Source organism: Neltuma alba, unplaced genomic scaffold (assembly GCF_004799145.2).
Source record: "Neltuma alba isolate B1F8T4 unplaced genomic scaffold, ASM479914v2 tig00013341_pilon, whole genome shotgun sequence".
NCBI lineage: Eukaryota > Viridiplantae > Streptophyta > Magnoliopsida > Fabales > Fabaceae > Neltuma > Neltuma alba.
The window spans coordinates 107,285-124,888 of record NW_021637611.1 but is presented as its reverse complement, the minus strand read 5'-3'; the positions used below and the strand labels follow the sequence as shown (position 1 = coordinate 124,888).

General features: G+C 36.6%; 3 protein-coding genes across 3 annotated transcripts; 1 reads left to right on the top strand and 2 right to left on the bottom strand.

Moving 5' to 3' along the window:
* Positions 1-1,540: 1,540 nt before the first annotated feature.
* On the top strand, positions 1,541-3,711 carry LOC114736508 (thioredoxin-like 1-1, chloroplastic). The gene is made up of 4 exons (XM_028924355.1): positions 1,541-1,966; positions 2,329-2,505; positions 2,607-2,771; positions 3,101-3,711. The coding sequence occupies exons 1-4, from the start codon at positions 1,688-1,690 to the stop codon at positions 3,365-3,367; spliced, it is 888 nt and encodes a 295-aa protein (XP_028780188.1). The 5' UTR covers positions 1,541-1,687; the 3' UTR covers positions 3,368-3,711.
* Positions 3,712-8,350: 4,639 nt separating this feature from the next.
* On the bottom strand, positions 8,351-10,997 carry LOC114736478 (myb-related protein 1-like). The gene is made up of 7 exons (XM_028924319.1): positions 10,854-10,997; positions 10,561-10,778; positions 10,404-10,480; positions 9,971-10,028; positions 9,774-9,846; positions 9,609-9,678; positions 8,351-9,420 (listed from the first exon to the last, which is right to left on the bottom strand). Exons 2-7 carry the CDS (start codon positions 10,766-10,768, stop codon positions 8,674-8,676), a joined length of 1,233 nt encoding a protein of 410 aa, XP_028780152.1. The 5' UTR covers positions 10,769-10,778; positions 10,854-10,997; the 3' UTR covers positions 8,351-8,673.
* A 3,809-nt stretch (positions 10,998-14,806) lies between these two features.
* LOC114736509 (E3 ubiquitin-protein ligase SIRP1-like) lies at positions 14,807-15,808 on the bottom strand. Its single transcript, XM_028924358.1, has one exon. It carries the CDS (start codon positions 15,806-15,808, stop codon positions 14,807-14,809), a length of 1,002 nt encoding a protein of 333 aa, XP_028780191.1.
* Positions 15,809-17,604: the final 1,796 nt, after the last annotated feature.

The following is a 17,604-nucleotide window of genomic DNA, read 5'->3' as shown; positions in this document are numbered from 1 at the left end:
ACACAGCATCAGCAAATATCTCCACGTCATATATACTAGTGACCAGCCAATTAAACACGAGACTTGAGAGGAAACTGAAAACCTTGAAACTTTGTCAGGTCCTCTTTTGCTTTTTCGTCTTCTGCTTGGAAATTGTATGAGACTTCCATCTCAAGCCTTCTTTTCTTGGCAGCGAACTAATCGTAATAAAGCAGAGTCTTCACGTCAATAAAGAAGAAAAGCAGGGTACGTAGAATTTCTGAAATATTTCCCATCTGATTTCCATCCGCATTTATGTTGAATTATGGGAGTGTTTGGCTAATCCCAGAAACACTTTTCCGTAAATCGAGACAAATTCCTCTTTATATTTATTTCGTATACCGTAAAAGCACTTTTAAATCTGTTTCTATACCTAAACACCTTTTGTCTGGTGTGAATTCGTTTGATGAGCAGCCAGAAAGAAGTGGATAGATACTATCAGACTACATATATTTGTGTTGTTTTGTTTTTGGTAATTCGACTGGTTGTGTGGGCATATGAGGCCACTGGCTAATCTAATGTCTTCACTCGTTAATTAGCATTGATCTCTGTCGTGCGATCGGCTTTCATCCTAATTATTCGAAAAATGGAGATTCCACGTTATTTTTGGTGCACTGTGAGTATATATTTCTTTTCTAAGAATAATGGGTACCTCGTCATTTTAGAATATAAGCATATACATGGCTAAGGAATAAAAGAAATTGAATTATTTGTATGTATAAGTCTCACGTGAAACTGAATCAAAAACTAGTTTTGCATTACAGGTAATTACGGGATTTTTATAATTTATGAAAAGCTTACATATTTTATCCTGTGTGTGTGTGTAAATTCCCTTCATATTTATACCTTGTATATAATATACATGAGTGCCCCACTTGCTGGCCAAAAATAAAAAGGATAGATGCCCCACTAAAATGTAATCGTAAAGGCATAATGTTTTTTGCCCCCTTTCTAACCATTTTTCTTGCGCTCTAGAGGCTTTGGGCCAACAACGCTTTTGGGGAAACTTACAATCAATTTTTTGAAAAAGCCTTATTCTGCAAGAGAAAGGAAGCGTTCTTAAGGGTGGCAGGTGGGCTTAGGCCCAACAGCCCAGAATGAATTAGGCCCAAGAGACCTTAATGGAATCAAAATCCAGAGGACTAATTCAACGGCCCCACTCACAGGGGAAGCGTCCAAGAGAAGGCGAGTGGAGTGATCATCGGAGGTACGTTGTTTCGACACCAAAACATATCCTGGTCAATGCGTTACGGTGGATAAAGACGAGACCTGCCTTATACGCTACTCCATTTTATCCTTAATTTTATCCATTTCCGCCTATTTTTATCCATTTATTTATTATTTTCCCCCATTTTTCGGTTTCTTACTCAATGAATGAATTATGAAAGCAGCTTCCAGGATGCCACGTGTTCCTACTGGGAAGTTCCGTCACGCGCCTTTCCCACGCTGCCCCCATATCTCGCACCGTGTTACTCCCACTATCTCTGTTTCACCGTCCGATCCCACCCACCCGTTTCATTCGTCGTCAATTGCGAAACTGTAGAAAACTTTTTCGATTCTCTGCAATTTCCAGGAGGAGCGTCTTTTTTTAATTTATTTATTTACCTCGTTCGTTTATCCTGTCTCGATTTTCTGTCAAACTGAAAGTTAGACTCGGCATCACTACTCAATGGCGAAGGCTTTGAACCAGACTGGTTTGGTTTCCACTTGGCACGACGATGTGCAGCAACATCTCCGCAAAATTTCTTTATGCCCAAAGATTCTTAGCTATGATTCTTGTGTTTCTTGCCCTGTGAAAAGGTTTCCTTCTCTGAAACTAAAATCCCAGGCTGTCAGATCTCCCTCCTCTTCGTCTTCTGAACTCTATGGCAAAAAACTGGTGTTTCACGAGTCTGCTCGCGTGCCTGGCAGAGGGAAATCTCTCTCTCCGTCTTCGTCGGCAGCTCAGGTTGGTTATTCCCCCCATCACTTGTTTCCCCATGGTGTGTCTAAATTGGGATATTCTTTTTCAGAATTAAACACAATCTGGTTTAGTTTATAGTTTTATCAAGAATAAAATACGGTCTCGGCTCTAATCGTTCAAGTCACCATTTCTAATCAAAATTTTAAATTATAAATTGATGCTTCTCCTCTTTTATATTTTAAGTTCAATTGAGTTCGTCCGCTAATGGTAAAGGATCTTCTGGTGGTTCCGATCCTCATTTGGTTTCCTTCCGAGGGTCCTTTATGAGGAAATTTCTTTGATTCCCATTTATTGATTTTCTTAATTGAATATCCGTTTTAATCTTGTTCCTGTCATGGCATTTGCAGATGACCCTTGGAATTGGTAAAGCTCAGAAATGGTGGGAAACAGGGCTTCAACCAAATATGAGGGAGGTGACTTCGGCCCAGGACCTTGTGGACTCCCTGTTAAACGCGGGGGACAAGCTGGTGGTTGTTGATTTCTTTTCTCCTGGTTGTGGTGGTTGCAGAGCTCTCCATCCTAAGGTATTCGCCATTGGCCTATTCGCAGAGCTCTCCTGAATCGAGGATTCATGTCTTTCTTGTTTATGAATAGTAATTCTGATTTTTCGTTGGCGCTGCGGCAGATATGTCAACTGGCAGAGATGAATCCAGATGTTCAATTCCTTCAAGTGAATTATGAGGAGCATAAATCTATGTGTTATAGTCTTAACGTCCACGTCCTTCCCTTCTTCCGCTTCTACAGAGGCGCCCATGGTCGTTTATGCAGCTTTAGCTGTACTAATGCCACGGTTAGTTTACTCTTTGTGAATAATATTTTACTCGATTACATGATTACATGTTTGATCTTTCATAGTGGTTGTGCGTTTCTGGTATGAATTGATTGTCTATGATTGTTATTTAGGCCTTTTGGTGTTGATTTTTGCGGTCCTTGTGTCTGTAAATTGTCGATATTTAGCTCAAATCGTGGAAATGTTTGGGTTCTTGTGTTGTCTATAGGATTGTTCTCGGGCCGCATTATATTCAGAATCACGATGCATTTCATTTGCGCCTTGTTCTCCATTCGGCCTCTGAAGAGGAGAACGAAAATAGCTGATAAAAGTTGATGGTTTAATTACAGATCAAGAAGTTCAAAGATGCATTAGCCAAACACACCCCGGATAGATGCAGCTTGGGCCCAACCAAAGGATTGGAGGAGAAAGAGCTCTTGGCTCTGTCTGCCAACAAGGATCTGTCATTCACTTACATACCAAAACCAGATGAAGTCATGCATGAAGCCCCTGCACAGACAGCTCCTCCTGGTTCGCAGCCCCTTCCATTAACTTCATTGAACCCCAAGTCCTGCGAAGTGCACAAGGAGAGAAGTCTGAGCACTGCTGGGCGTTGAGGCGGTGAATTTGTGAACATGCCTCATCTCTTGATTACAAGCCTTGTACAGTGTATCTTTAGCGTATAATCTCGTAGCAGTAAAAGTGAAGGTGTTTTTTTTTGTTTTTGGTTTTTTTTTATAGCCAACAAAGGTGAAGTTGTTATTTGTTCCCCCCTGGCTGCTTCAGGCTGATGGATTTGTATGTTTTTTTTCCCTGAGATCCCAGCCTGGTTGGTGATATGAATTGTAATGGGAATAGCAGTGTGCTGTACAATGTCAAATAGTGCTATGTTCTGTGATGTTTGTGCTGGTACAAGATTGCATATCCTTCTACTTTCCAATAGACGATCCTACTTTTGTTAGGTTCAATCCGTTGTTTTTTTTTTTTCTTATTCACATATTTATTTAGTATATTATAAAATTATTTTTAAAATCATGATTTAGATTTTATCTAAACATTTTCTTACTAGAAAGTTTTGAGGGTTGAGTGCATTTGATGGTGATGTGTGTTTTCACGAACAAGGACAGTCCCAATCCGTTTGGCTAACAGACTTGCGTGTCTTCGAGTCGCCAGGGATAACAACCGGCTAAGATGAAAGGAAACGGGAGTAAGAAAATACACAGGTGTCTGGTGGCGGTGTTCATGAAAGTTCCCACGTGTCGACTTTAAAGGAGTATAATGGAAACAGCATTTGGGACACAGGAAACCGAAAATCAAAGGCATGATATGCCTGGACGCGGATAAGGTTGCGTGGATCGTGCTTAGTTTGACACTTGGCAGGGAAGTCAGTCAGGTGAGTGGTGCCGCCAAGAAAATTTCAACTTAGTGGGCCTTTGGGGCCCATTAGATAGACTTCAATGTTGCTTTTGGATCTGGCCCCATCCATGTGTCCCAATGCAAGTCCTTCTTTTTCGTCTCCTACTTCAATAATTGAATCGAAAGCAGCCTCCCTTCATTTCTTAATTGTTGCGATGCCGACTTGCCCGCCCCTGCTTGGTTAATTTATCATTTATTTATTTGTATTTTACTCCGGTCTTTTTAATTTAGAGAAAATTAATTATTTGCTCCTATAATTTCGCTTCAACTGCAATTAATCTTTAAATTTTTGTATAAAAATTAGTTCCTGAATTTTAGCTCGGAACTCATTGTTGATAATTTAGCTATTTAAAACATTATTCTCTTGGTTGAAAATTAATGTTTGTATTTATTATTTTATTTTCTAAAACACGGGTACCAATATTTTAAATAATAAAAACTTGCACTAAAAAAATAAAAATTATAAACTCAGAGTTAGAACTTAAAATCCACTCAAAACTATACGGATGAAATAATTAAATTTTTTCTTTAATTTACACTGTGTTTCCACCGTTCTTTGTGAGGACGCTTTACAAAATCCGAGACAAAGTGGAGAATTATTTTGGTTGAGGTGCTTGACGTATGTTTTCAGAATCGTCTCTTAATTTATTTTCAAAATAATCTCTCAAATGCATGTCGGACTTGTTATGATTATAATTAAATGGTAAAAAAGTTATGATTACAATGAAAGTAAATCATAAAGTAAAAATAAAATTATACTACCTCTAGTCTTTAATATAAGATATTGTTTGACTTTTATTTTGATCTTAAATATAATACCTCAATCTATTTTGTCTCTCATATTTATACATTTTTTTCCAATATAGTTCTTCTAACAATAGTAGTTCTAGCCAATACACTTGATTAGTAAGGATATTTTAAGAAAAACACATATCTATTTATTACAAATAACTAATTTAACTTTTTTCATTAATCTTTTCAAATTAATCAATTAGCTCTTATAAATAGGACTAGAGTTGGTATGTTACATGAGTAACGCGAGCTTTGATTTGATGGTCCAGGTCACCAACACCCGTCAACCTCGTTTGACTAACAATACCTTTCGCCTATGAAAGTCGAATAACCGTTATACGAAACTGAAAGCACATTTTAATTGTGAAACTGAAAACGGACCAAACCAAAATAAAAGCTGTGGTTTCTGATGAAACAAAGCTTATGCACTACTTCAGCGATGGACATTCTGCTGAACCACAAGTCCACTTAGAAGTAAAAAGCCTTCTTGTGACTGCAATATCATGGAGAGTAAAATTAGCTATCCACGAGAAAACAACAGTGGGGCAACTTACTAATAAACTCACACAGAATGTCATTAATTAATATAACCTAGCTAGCAAAATGCAGATTCAGAACAACCCAGAAAGAACTTTTTACACATTACTACTAGAACAGAAGTAACAGTTGACAACGAAAGAGAAGATTCACATGGTTTATGTCCAAAAAGCTTGTGACCATATATCTTATCAAATGAATAAGAAAAGCAAGTCCTTACATTATGAGGAAAAAAGATTCAAGAAGAGCCCCCACAAGACTCATGAGCTATACCACGGAAGATGAAAGAGGCTCAGCATCCCTATACAGATCGAGAATGCAAATTAAAAACAGTGTTAATGACTCAGAGAATTGATGGAATCACTATTGTAGGATTTGAATCTGCAGAGATGGGCCTAGAGGGATTTTGTGTGAAGATCAGCCATAAAATCATCACCAAGGAGGCCTGGCATGAGAAGCAGAAAGAAGCATGTAGCCAAAGACAACTTGCCAGATTTCATAAACATGAATACCTGTATATATATGGGAACTCCATACACAGACAAAGTCATGAATATATAGAATCCGGCAAGTCATCCTTGGCTGCACTCCCCTTTCCGACCCTACATGCAAGGCACGCCAGGGAGAAAATATCAACACTGAAAAGGCAGACTATAAGGAAAGGGATGCCAAGAGGTGAATACCAACTTCACAGAACTGGAGAATTTATAGATAAAAATCGGAAGGGGAAGAGAGAGAAATCATCATATACAAAAATATATTTGTACATCACCGTTCACGTGACAGACAATTCTTATCTGGGCTATGTATCGGTTTCTCTGAACAAAAATATGTAACGCACTAGAAATATCCATCCGTGTACCGAGGCACACTCAGAGGCAGCCTATCCAAACTTGGCAACCAAGAAATGCACTGCCATGGAAATTGTTGAATCTTTTTGCTTTTTATCCTTTGAAACCAGAAAGTAATGAACATATCATCAGATCACAGAGATGGGTGTTGGTGATCACATGTATACTGCAACTGCGGCCGATAATATATGGGCGGTTTTAACTTCACGGAGACCGAGGTCTGTTCAGCACTCAATGCAGTAACATATAGATACAGTGTACTGTACGTATATTGTATATAGGGTTGGTTCCGATTCCTTTCTCTGCCACTCTAGGGTTCCACCTAAACAGGAATCTGCTTTTCATTCCTTCTCACGTCAACTTTTGTTCCCTTCATCTTCTGAACACATACGACATTATTGCCGCTCTCATCTCTGATCAGCTTATGGTACCTTTCATCAGGATATGGGGTCCTTTCTAACATGACCATGCACAGTTAATGAGCACAAGTTTAATATTTGCGACTAGAAAATAGGAAATCCGAGAAGGAAATGGAGATTACTGCATCATGAGGGATGTCAGAATACGCTATATAGTATATATCAGAAAGAACTAATTATGACAAAACCGTACTGTCCCGGCAGGCTAGCTATGAGCTACTTTATCAAAATGGGAAAAATCTAGGAACTCTAAATCACCATGCAAGAAAATGCCTTTTGGTTTTTATATGGACAATACCTTGCTGGCAATTTTGACATGCGGTGGGGTAATTATTTTCTGTGAATGGACAATTGAAGATTAAAGATTCCTTGTCAAGGTCGGCAATATTTAAACATAACCTATATATTTTCTCATGCCTGATAACTTTAAGGTAAGTTCTCATTTATCATTGGGATATAAAAATTGGTATATCCATTTTTTGGCTGGTCGGATAAATGGTAAGAGCGAGATGCTAAATATGAAGGATTCATTACATTTCTATGTGAGACATCTTTTTCTCTAGTGGACACATGGTTCGGTTGGAAAGAGATAGAAAAAGTGGTAGAATCCATGTCCATCAAATATTACCATATAAAGCTTCTAATTTTATTTAAGGCTATATGCCAAGTCATTGTGTTTTTGGAAAATTAAACAAGATATGAATATGATTACCAAATTTACTCTGCTACTAACAAATGTTGCAACCAAAGATTCCTTTCGTTTATAAATTTACAAATTCTTATGGAAGGCATACATATCTTATCATCTACGTTTTCTTCTTTGCAGGGGCGTTCTGAATTCCAGATAGTATGGTTTTAGCTTTCTTTCATTTATTTTAATGTTATAAACTTTCTTCAAGAAGAGAAACAATGGAGGAGTAATAAAGAATTTTCTGGGATCAAAACCATGTGAGCAGTGATACTCATAGAGAGTCTCAGAGGTACACCGACAACTATTAAAAGAAAAAAAATACAATGATAAAGCGATTGATATTGAATTTTATGTTGTTGTTCTTTTCACCACATCTTTTCTGAGCATGTGCAGAACATTTTATACGACTATAATTGTTCTTTGTAGATTGTAGGTTTTGAACGTGAAGGTCATTTCCAATGCGAGCAAAGAGTTGAAATAATATGAAATATTTTCCCGTTGCTCTGGTTTTCCGCTAATTTCTATGGATCAATGAAGGTATCTGAAAATTAACTCAAATGATTTTATAATTCCCATTGAGAATTTCATAAATCATCAATACTTGGACCTTGCCTGTATTTCTAGCTCTGCTATTTGTTTTATAGGCACCAGTGGCAGAATCTGCTCCTCTTCTTCTAGCCTGTGTCAAAATGACTTGGAGGCTACTCTCCTTTTTAATCTGTTTTCCTTTTTCCTTTCTTCTTTTTTATTTTTATTTTTTCTACATCTTTTTGTGGTGAACTCATGCATATTCACGACTTTGGAGTGATCTTTCTGTTTACAAAGCCACCTTGTCAGATAGAGATTTTTTTTAACACTTCATAACTATTGAATCGATGCAGTTTGAAAATGGGCTTTGGACTATGGAAAACATGATGTTTATTATATAACGGTCATACCGTCTGTATAAATATACAAGCAATCATCATTATATAATACAAAATCTTTAAAAAGTTACACTATTCGTAGATAATAACAGTGTAGTCATCTTAAATCTCATACAAAACACAGCTCACAGTCTAGTGTGTCGTTGTTGGAGAAATTTATCTTGTTTATCTCCATTGGGCCATGCTACACATATGCATAATACAGGCTCCAGTGATTGTCTCCAGTGCGGAACTATTGCTGGAGGAACTCAAACTCAATGGCTTCTAGAATTCAGTCACTAACAATATCATCTAGCAATTCCAGCTAAATCCATTCAAGTCAAACTGTTGGCAGTTAGAAGAAGCATCATTTTTATCATTAACATTTAGGTCTAGTGCGGTCTCATAGTCAGGTAGCCTATAGTCTTGAGAAATCTTCTCATAGTTCAGTTTACCTGGCACAACCCCATTTTCAGCTCTTTCCTTTCTCAACCAGCTTTCTTCCTCTAACTTCATATCTTCCTTCAAAACAGGCAGTTTCCCCAAGCTTTCTTCTCCTTCAAGTCCAACATCCTGGGGTATGAGTTTTGAATTTCTTTTATGTGCATCATCGTTTGATGGGGAAAGAAACAACATTTTCTCCTGCAATTGGTCACGTAATGTGAGATCAGCCTTCAGAAGAGTAGGCTCTGGAGCATCCTCTTTTGACCTTAAAAATGGAGTTCCATCACATAGTCTCAAATTTAAGCCTGCGTTATGTGTGTCTTGGTCTCTCTGAGATCCTTCGCTAGATGTCAAGTAGCCATCCATCGAAAAATTGGTGGTTTTGGTCACTTGTGCTTCCTGAGGCCATAGTGCCTGTAATTCTTTTATCTCTGAAAATGTAGGCTCTATGTATTGAGTTGATACTTTAGACGCCAGTTCAGAGAGTTGAACCTTGGCAGCTTCAAGTCCTGTTGTGCCAAGATTCTGTTTCTCTAGTGTCTCTTGGGCCTTCTCCAGCACTCCCTTGAGATACTTCCCTTGAGCCTCTATACGAAGCTGCAAGTGTCGCTGTACCTGATTAAAGATTTGGATACAGTTTTACGCTCATCAAAAGTGAACTAATCACAGCTTAGAACACACACATATTGAATGTCAAATTTTGTAAATCAATGAGCTACATCTTAGATAAGCAACATGGAAGTAGCCCTCGCAAATAAAAGTAGATATGGATGAGCAAGTCGATGTTCTGCGATGTCCTATACCTCGAGCTGCTCATGCAACCTTCTTTGCACTTCAATTTGCATCTGTAGTGCCTCGTTTATTTCTAAGTTCCTGGATTCAAGGCCCATCCTTGTTAGAAATAGAGAAAGAAAACAACGGACGCTTAATGACTGAAAATCTGAACAAGACAAGTTATGTGCTATTACTTGTTTGTCTGAGGTCTGATGCTCAAATTTTTCGTATGCACTTCACTTGTCTCATAAATTTGGCCTGCCGCTTCTGCAATTTAAGCTAGTGAGATGAATTCTTTTCTGGATTCTATGCTTCATATAAGGTAATTTCTACACATCTCTCAAGGAACTCATGGAATACATAGAAAGGATAAGAAAAAATATTCCCTCACCGTTTCTATAGGCTCCACTATTGACCTGTCCATGCAGATTTTTACTGAGTCTGTATTTCTGTTGTCCAAAATGGGTTAGAAACTAAACATATAAAAGGGATGAAAACTTTACAAAATTGGACTTTTGGTGTTTAGCAGGTTCTATGGTATAATGGGTTTTAAGGCTTAGATTTAGAAAAGAAAAGAAAAGAAATGCTTTGGTTTTCCAGTGTAAAGAAAAGGGTGATGATAATTCAAAACAACCGACCATCTACAAGTGGGAAATTTTATCTTGTGTTTCCTATTTCTTTACCTAATTAAGCTGACGATGTCACTTACATAACATTATGGTGTGTTTATTAGCAATCTAATCAACTGAATATGACCAAAATGGAGAGGACCTTGATCCTAGAAAATCTGAGGAACTTTCAAGGTAAAACAAGAAAAAGGGTACCTGTAGATGACTCTTTAAGTGGTATAGAGTAAGTCCGGGAATCGCCATAAGTTTCAATACTGTTTTTGGTGTAGCTTCTGCAAGGGCAATGTAGTTAGGAGCAGCTCTAAAATAATGATATTTTCTAATTCACAATCATTAAGTAGTATAGACTCACTATCTGGCCCTCCTAGCTGATTAACTGCTTCTACGAAGCGTTCATGGAGATCTGGTGTCCATTTTAGTCTAGGCTTAGCATCAGTTGAGAGGACAAGTCCTGAGTCTCCAGTTCCACGTCCACCATGGACGATCATATGCCTCTCAGGAGGGTTGGACATCGTTAAAGAATGAATGTTCTTTGCTTGTTGTTGCTGATGATAGTACATTCTCTATTTTCTGTGAACAAAATCATCTTACTAATCTACCCAGAAGCACAAACAGTAATTAAGTTCATGAAGATCATCTTATTACCTGACGAAGATTCAAAGACCCTGAGAGTTGGAATTTGTTGTGCTGTATTTTTCAAATGCTATTCCTTTGAGGTTTCAAATATGAGTAGTTTTCCACAACAGCTCTGTACGATTTTTTTCTCTCCCCAACAAGATTTTCACATGCCTCAGTTGTACCCAGAGATGTCCTTATAAAGCAAATGACCACATAAGGGGCACCAAGTGAAGCATAGAATCTTGTACAAAAGCAATTCAGAGCTAAACTTCATACGATATTCGGAGTTTCTTTGAAAATTATTATGACCTCTCTCCACTTTCACTTTCTAAAGGAAACTCTTCCCAATGAAATTATGTTCACTGTACTTTCTGAGACACCTCAAACGTTGCATTTGGTACTAAAATTGACCTATCAACTTGTATCTGCTTAAGCCTGCATATATTTTTGTCCTTCTGGTAAAGGCAAGAACCTCATTCCAAAAGTTCAAAGAAGAATTTTGTGTTTGGAATCACAAATTAAACTTTTTCTTTCCCTCAAAGCATCAAAAACCACACTTTACCTCCTTTTTCCTCATCGAAGATTCTTGCACTCATTAGTCTTTGTCACTCTCTTTGGATAGTTAATTTACTAACATCATTAATACTACTAATGTGGCTTGGGTGAATGTATTCTAAACCGAAGGATTTGGCAAGGCTTCCAAACGAATGCAATAACTGGTCATGTTATAAAGAATATAGAAAAGAAGATTCCTTATGACTGGGGCACCAAGAAATGGATACTGACAGATACATTCAAGAAAAAGAATAACGGTGGAGAGATGCTTCTCAAAGTCCTTGGAGATTTTTCAAAGAAAAGAATAAAACAAGAATTTAGTTTTTTTTATGTTTTTTTTTTTGATAAGTTTGATGCATATGTAGACCACAAAGAATAGAATAAAACTAAGGATCCAATTCTTTTGGTCCAACCGGCTTAGACGGGACCAAGTGACAAAAAGAAAAACGTGCGAATGTATCATCTAAACTTGACATTCATGCTTGCTTTTTATCTAAGACATTGGCCTATGGAATAATATAGACCATTACCAGTTGTCTAGACTCGTGCTTCGGTTGAAATTTCAGTTTGTCTTCTAAATCTGTAGTGCCGTTGAACTCACAAACCTGCAGACGTAAAATTTCATACATACTATTGTTAAACTTGCAAATAGGTCACAAAAACATGAATTCAGATGTACAAAGATAGCAGACTCTGAAGCAAAGTAATCGATATGTGTGCATCGTGTGCTCTAATTTGGCCAACTAATAGGAACTGTTGAAAAATAGTTTGGTTTGATTCATTTTCAGGATTTATGCCTCCCAACATGTGTCAGTTGTTAGTCGATTATGCTTATGCTGTTTTATTTGCAATGCAATCCATGTATTTAACAACCAAGAATTATTGTTTTTAGAGCACAGAATCATTTATGTGATCAACAACTAGTGCAGAATAAATTCTACCACTTACTATTATTCCCAATATGTAGAAAAATACTACCTCTGGTCCTAATTATAAGAGCTAGTTGACTAATTTGAGGAGATTAAGAAAAGAAGTTAAGTTAGTTATTTGTAATAAATTTGTATTGTCTTTTCTAAAATATCCTTACTAATCAAGTGTATTGGTGAAGGACTATCTTGAAAAAAAATGTATAAATATGAGAGATAAAGTGGATTGGGATTTTATATTTAGGACCAAAATAAAAGTTAAACAAGGTCTGATATTAAAGATCGAAGGTAGTAGGTTTTATTGATTAATAAGAACATGCATGATAACTGAGTAGACATGCAAGACAGCAGGTCAATCAGGTGTAGCTATTTTAAAATTGAAAGAGCTAATTTCCAAAAGTAAGAGCAAAAAGGAATAAAATGAAATCGATTCTAATGTATCTCTTTGGGACATCAATTGATTCTGATTCCTGAGAACTTATTCGGCAACTAAGAGGAAATAGCAAAAGCAAGCATTGACAAGATAAATCAGAAAAGCTTAGTCGTATGGCTTCATGTAAGTGAGATTCAACTAAGCAAGAAACCTGATTTGGTACCACATCAGGAATATTGTATTGCAATGACAACCAATAATTCACGTCTTTTGACAACCAATTTAATGGTTATTAAAACCACTATTACTTTTATTGATGCTAGAATTTCGCATCATGATGAGACAAGTTGTTTCATTGCCCTCTCTCTCTCTCTCTGTGTGTATATATATATATATATATATATATATTAGATTGAAAGTTAAGGGCATTTAGTGCTTGAAAGTGTATTTTAGGGTCCTGGACTCCTACATGAACAACAGTCTATACCTTACCTTCACCATATATACAATGAATCAGAGGATTTAAGATAAACCTTTTCAGAACCCATGGATCTTGCAAATTATGGTAAGCTTACATAAAGTACATGTCTTTGATGTTTTTTAACAGCTCTAACTTCTCTTAAATATTCTTGGATCCAGGAAAGTACCAACATTTTGAAAATGATTTTATAGGCTTTGGCAAACTGTTTCTGTAAATATTGTTCCGTTCAGGACTAGATTTTAGTTGGCTTTCCTTTTATGCAACTTTCTATAATTCCATCAAGTCCCGAATATATACACACCTTTGGATGTGAGAAATGTCAAGAGTTGAAGCTTATTCAAGGAGTTACTGGAAATCATACTCAAAATAATGATGAGACACTCATCGTACTTAATCACGTGACCACCAAGAAATGACATTGGCTGAAATAGAAGTACAGATTGACATTATTGTTATTCCCCATAATGTTAGGGGGCCAGTTAAGTGCACTTCATGGCATGGAAAAGGAATCTTAAACTAGAAACCTGACAGATGTGATTCTCAAATCAGGAACTTAATTGTTCTTTCTCTAAGATCCACGAAAAATGGGTTCCCTCTGCCCACTAAGCTGTTGCCTTTAGAAACTGTAGGCGGATTCCTTTCAAGACAGTTTAATCAGTTATGACTAAGCATTGTCAGTTTGGCATTTCATGACAAGTTTGTCCAGTTTAATGCTTGCTTTTCAGTGGCTGAGGCCTTAGCTTGGATTGATTCAATGGTCATTTCTTTTCACCAACCTATGTTCACATTAATCACCATAAAAGACAGTTCAAGATATGAGACTCTCCTCTCTTGATATAATATTAATTAGTCTATTTGATTTAATTTCTTTCCGTCTGGGAAAAATGCTCTGTTTGATTCATACTTGTGAGGGAAATTCTGATAAGAGATCGTTACAGATTGTTGAAAGCAACGGCTCTCCGCCATGAGATAATCTTCAAGACCTTTATGTTACACTGCATGCTTTATCAGGAGAATGCGATTCCCCAGGGGTAAGAGAACTGGAACAAAGAGGTGAGCTAACTAAACGTGAGTTGCAGAGAAACGAGTTGACATAGCAACAAAAGATTCTGTAAGGACCAAAAACAAAAAAAAATAAAGAAAAAAGAATGTGGCTTTTGCAAAAGAAGAATGCCCCTGCGGCAACCAATGTCATCACAGGATTCGTTTTTCATGTTTCAAGGGGCTTTCACGCATTCTTGTTTTGTTCATTGCATACTGCAACTCTTATACATATGTGAGCACACCAAATAAAGAGCCAGAGGTTGGTTTTTCACCGTGCATAGAACTTTCGGATCACATTCCTTTCTTGTCCCTTGCTTCGTTAGTTTCATTATGATGTCAACTTATTTTATAAGCTACATGACCTGGATATCTTTAATCAATAAATACTTGAATAAAATATAAAAAGAATGCATAAGCTCTCAGGTTTTTTATTAATAAAAACTATTTATTAACTGTAAGCTTTTCATTAAAGCTTTGACATTCAACTTGTTGGCAAAATATAAATAAAAAAAATAAAGAAAATAAAAGCTTTGACATCCAAGTCGTCCTAAAAAGTTCATCTATGAACATTACGTCCTAAATGTGAGAGGGAATTGTTTCTTCAAGGAGAAGGAAGAAAGTAATCGAATGGCTGCAATATGGAAAGCCAGTTCCTTCTTCCAAAACTCATCCTCTGTTCTCTATCCATCACTTGATCATTGCTCGGATCGCCTTCATTCCGACGTCCACCGTTGACTTCAACCTTGGAAGCGTCGGACGGCATCTGAAACCTACAAACCGGGCAAGAACTCCGAAGTTTCAGCCACGAGATAATGCAGTCACTGTGAAACTTATGCCCACACGGCATCTCCTTCACTTCACTCCCAATCTCTGCATCCTCCAAACATATTATGCACTGCATGTTCTCCACCGTGATCACCGTCGGCATTGCTTCTATCGCCGCCTTCTGTGCCGGCGGGTTCACGTTATTCACATATCTATTAGGTTCATGATTCTGCGTCAAATGTTGCAGCAACAACCCAAACCCAGGCCCCTCCAGAAAGTCACCTAGAGACCCCATCGGATTCTCGATCAACGGAGTAGTACTCGTAGCGTTGTTAATCAGTGAAGGACCTCGCAGAATCAAAGCCTCTTCGTTGAACGGATCAATCACAACCACGTTGAGGTTCACGTTATTATTGCTATCACCACCGTTATTGTTTCTATGGTTGTTTTCTGTGTTAGTATTCTGATCAGATTCTGGCTGGCCCGTCCTATCGTGGACACGACGAAAGACCAGCATGAGAGAAGTGGACGATGCTCTTCTTCGCCTTCTTCTTCTCACCACAAGGTCACTGCGCTGTTCCACCTCTTGCTCGTCGTCTTCCCCCTCCCTTGAACTTAAACCATCGATGTTGTTATTATTGCTGACGGTTGCTAAAGCAGGTCTGAGAGCACTCATCAAGCCCAGTAATATTGGCGCGTAAAGAGAGAATACAGAGGCTGATCTGATCAAATCGCTGCCTTCGTTATGCTCTGATCTCAGACTCTCCATTATTGCCTCTGTAAATTCTGACCCACAAACTGGGCATTTGTTCTCTCCTTCCCTCATTGGGTTCACCATGTTAGAGCACGTGTTGCACCATCGCCCGCCACCCTCCATGATTTTTCACAATATTTCTCAGACGAAGAATTATTGAAGATTATATTGTTCGTACCTGCAGGAATGAGAGCTTTGTTATTATCTGGGCATGATCAATGCATCATTTTGGATTTGTTTGGCTGAGGTAGGTAGAGAATGACATGCAGTGGTTTTAATTTATAATAACCTGTTTTTTTTAGTTAATGATAGTTTTAGATTAGAGTTTCTACCAATCATTTTTTTTTTTCACTCTATTACATTGGATGGTAAATTTGCAGCCTGCTTCTCTTTTTGGCTAAATTAAATTTCACTTTTATGATTTTGCCGGCTTACCCACCTGATTATCCATCACAGCTTTATGGATCTGTCTGTATTTGGAGTTGTCTAAAGTTAATTACTGCTTTGCCCCGACTAAAAAACAAAAAAAAGTTAATTAGGACATTCTACATTTCTACTTGAGTGCTTGGCGCCCCAGATTCTGATTCATCCTTATTTTTCAGTTTTCTAAAATTAAAAGTCTTGCTATTAACTTCATTTTGCTTTTAGAACCAGCTCACAATATATGATCGTGTCAGAATGCCAGGAATTAGCGAATTATCTTTCAACGATTTATTCTCTTCAACTTTTAAAAAAATCCTTAAAAAATTAAAAGCCTGCAGTCTTTTTTAGGAAGTATATGTTACCAAGAGATTATATATTGATTGAGCAAATTCTGATCATCTCAGCTATTGTCTGATAAATTAATGGAGAAGTTTTTTTTTTTTTAATACAAAGAAGTTAATCTCAATCAAGCACAGGAAAAGAAAATGCTCACAAAGGAATGCACAGCAGATTGAGAAAATGGACATTTGTCAAAGGACAAGGCTTAAAAACTATGAACATGTCACAAAAGAGCATTGGCCCGCCATCCTCAGCGGTTCGAAACCTGTCTTCTTTCCTCCTCTTCTTTCTAATTATTGGATTAATATTTCAATAGCTGAGATTTAAAACTTTTTAAAATTCTTATTAAAATATTAAATTATAAAAATAAATAAATAATAAATTACAAACTTTATTCTAATGGTTTACAAATACACTAAATATTTTTAAAATTTTTATAAATAGTTTATAAAAAATTAAAATCTTAACTGTTGAAATATGTCAATCCAATAGTTATGGGGAAAAAAAGAGAGAAGAGGAGAGTTTCCGATTGCATTCTTAGAGGCTTGCCCAGTCCATCTACAATCTGTAAGTTAATGCAAAATTTAAAAAAAAAAAAAGAAAGGAACAGTCGATTAAGGGAAAATTGCTAAAAAAATTCCCGTTTAAAACTGATATGTTTTCATATACTACTTCCGATCTAATTATAAAAGCTAGTTGACTAATTTGAGAAAATTAAGAAAATAAATCAAGTTAGTTATTTGTAATAGATAGATTTGTCCTTCCTAAATATCCTTACTAATCAAGTGTATTATTAAAACTACTCATTATTAAAAGGACTATCTTAAAAAAAATATATAAATATAAGAGAAAAAGTGAATTGGGTTTTATATTTAGAACCAAAATAAAAGTTAAAAGTTAAAAATTAGAGGTAGTACTAAAAGTACTATTATTTTATAGTATTTCACACAGAGAAAGTATAAATACTTGAATCTGGTTTTTTTAGTTATTAAAATTTTTAAACAAGATGTTTCATTGATTTTTTTTAATTCGGTTGCTTACTTATTTCCCAAAATCAAATAGTATTAAAATATTATTAAAACTTTATATAAACAATTTACCTCATTAAATTTTAAAAT

Bases quoted from the DNA above. Each gene is read 5' to 3' on its own strand.
- LOC114736509 (XM_028924358.1), bottom strand. From the start codon at position 15,808: ATGGTGAACCCAATGAGGGAAGGAGAGAACAAATGCCCAGTTTGTGGG.
- LOC114736478 (XM_028924319.1), bottom strand. From the start codon at position 10,768: ATGTACTATCATCAGCAACAACAAGCAAAGAACATTCATTCTTTAACG. The intron at 10,481-10,560 runs GTGAGTCTATAC...TTGCCCTTGCAG, and splicing joins TCAGCTAGGAGGGCCAGATA to AAGCTACACCAAAAACAGTA. The intron at 9,421-9,608 runs GTATAGGACATC...ATCTTTAATCAG, and splicing joins GGTTGCATGAGCAGCTCGAG to GTACAGCGACACTTGCAGCT.
- LOC114736508 (XM_028924355.1), top strand. From the start codon at position 1,688: ATGGCGAAGGCTTTGAACCAGACTGGTTTGGTTTCCACTTGGCACGAC. The intron at 2,506-2,606 runs GTATTCGCCATT...GCGCTGCGGCAG, and splicing joins GCAGAGCTCTCCATCCTAAG to ATATGTCAACTGGCAGAGAT. The intron at 2,772-3,100 runs GTTAGTTTACTC...GTTTAATTACAG, and splicing joins TTAGCTGTACTAATGCCACG to ATCAAGAAGTTCAAAGATGC.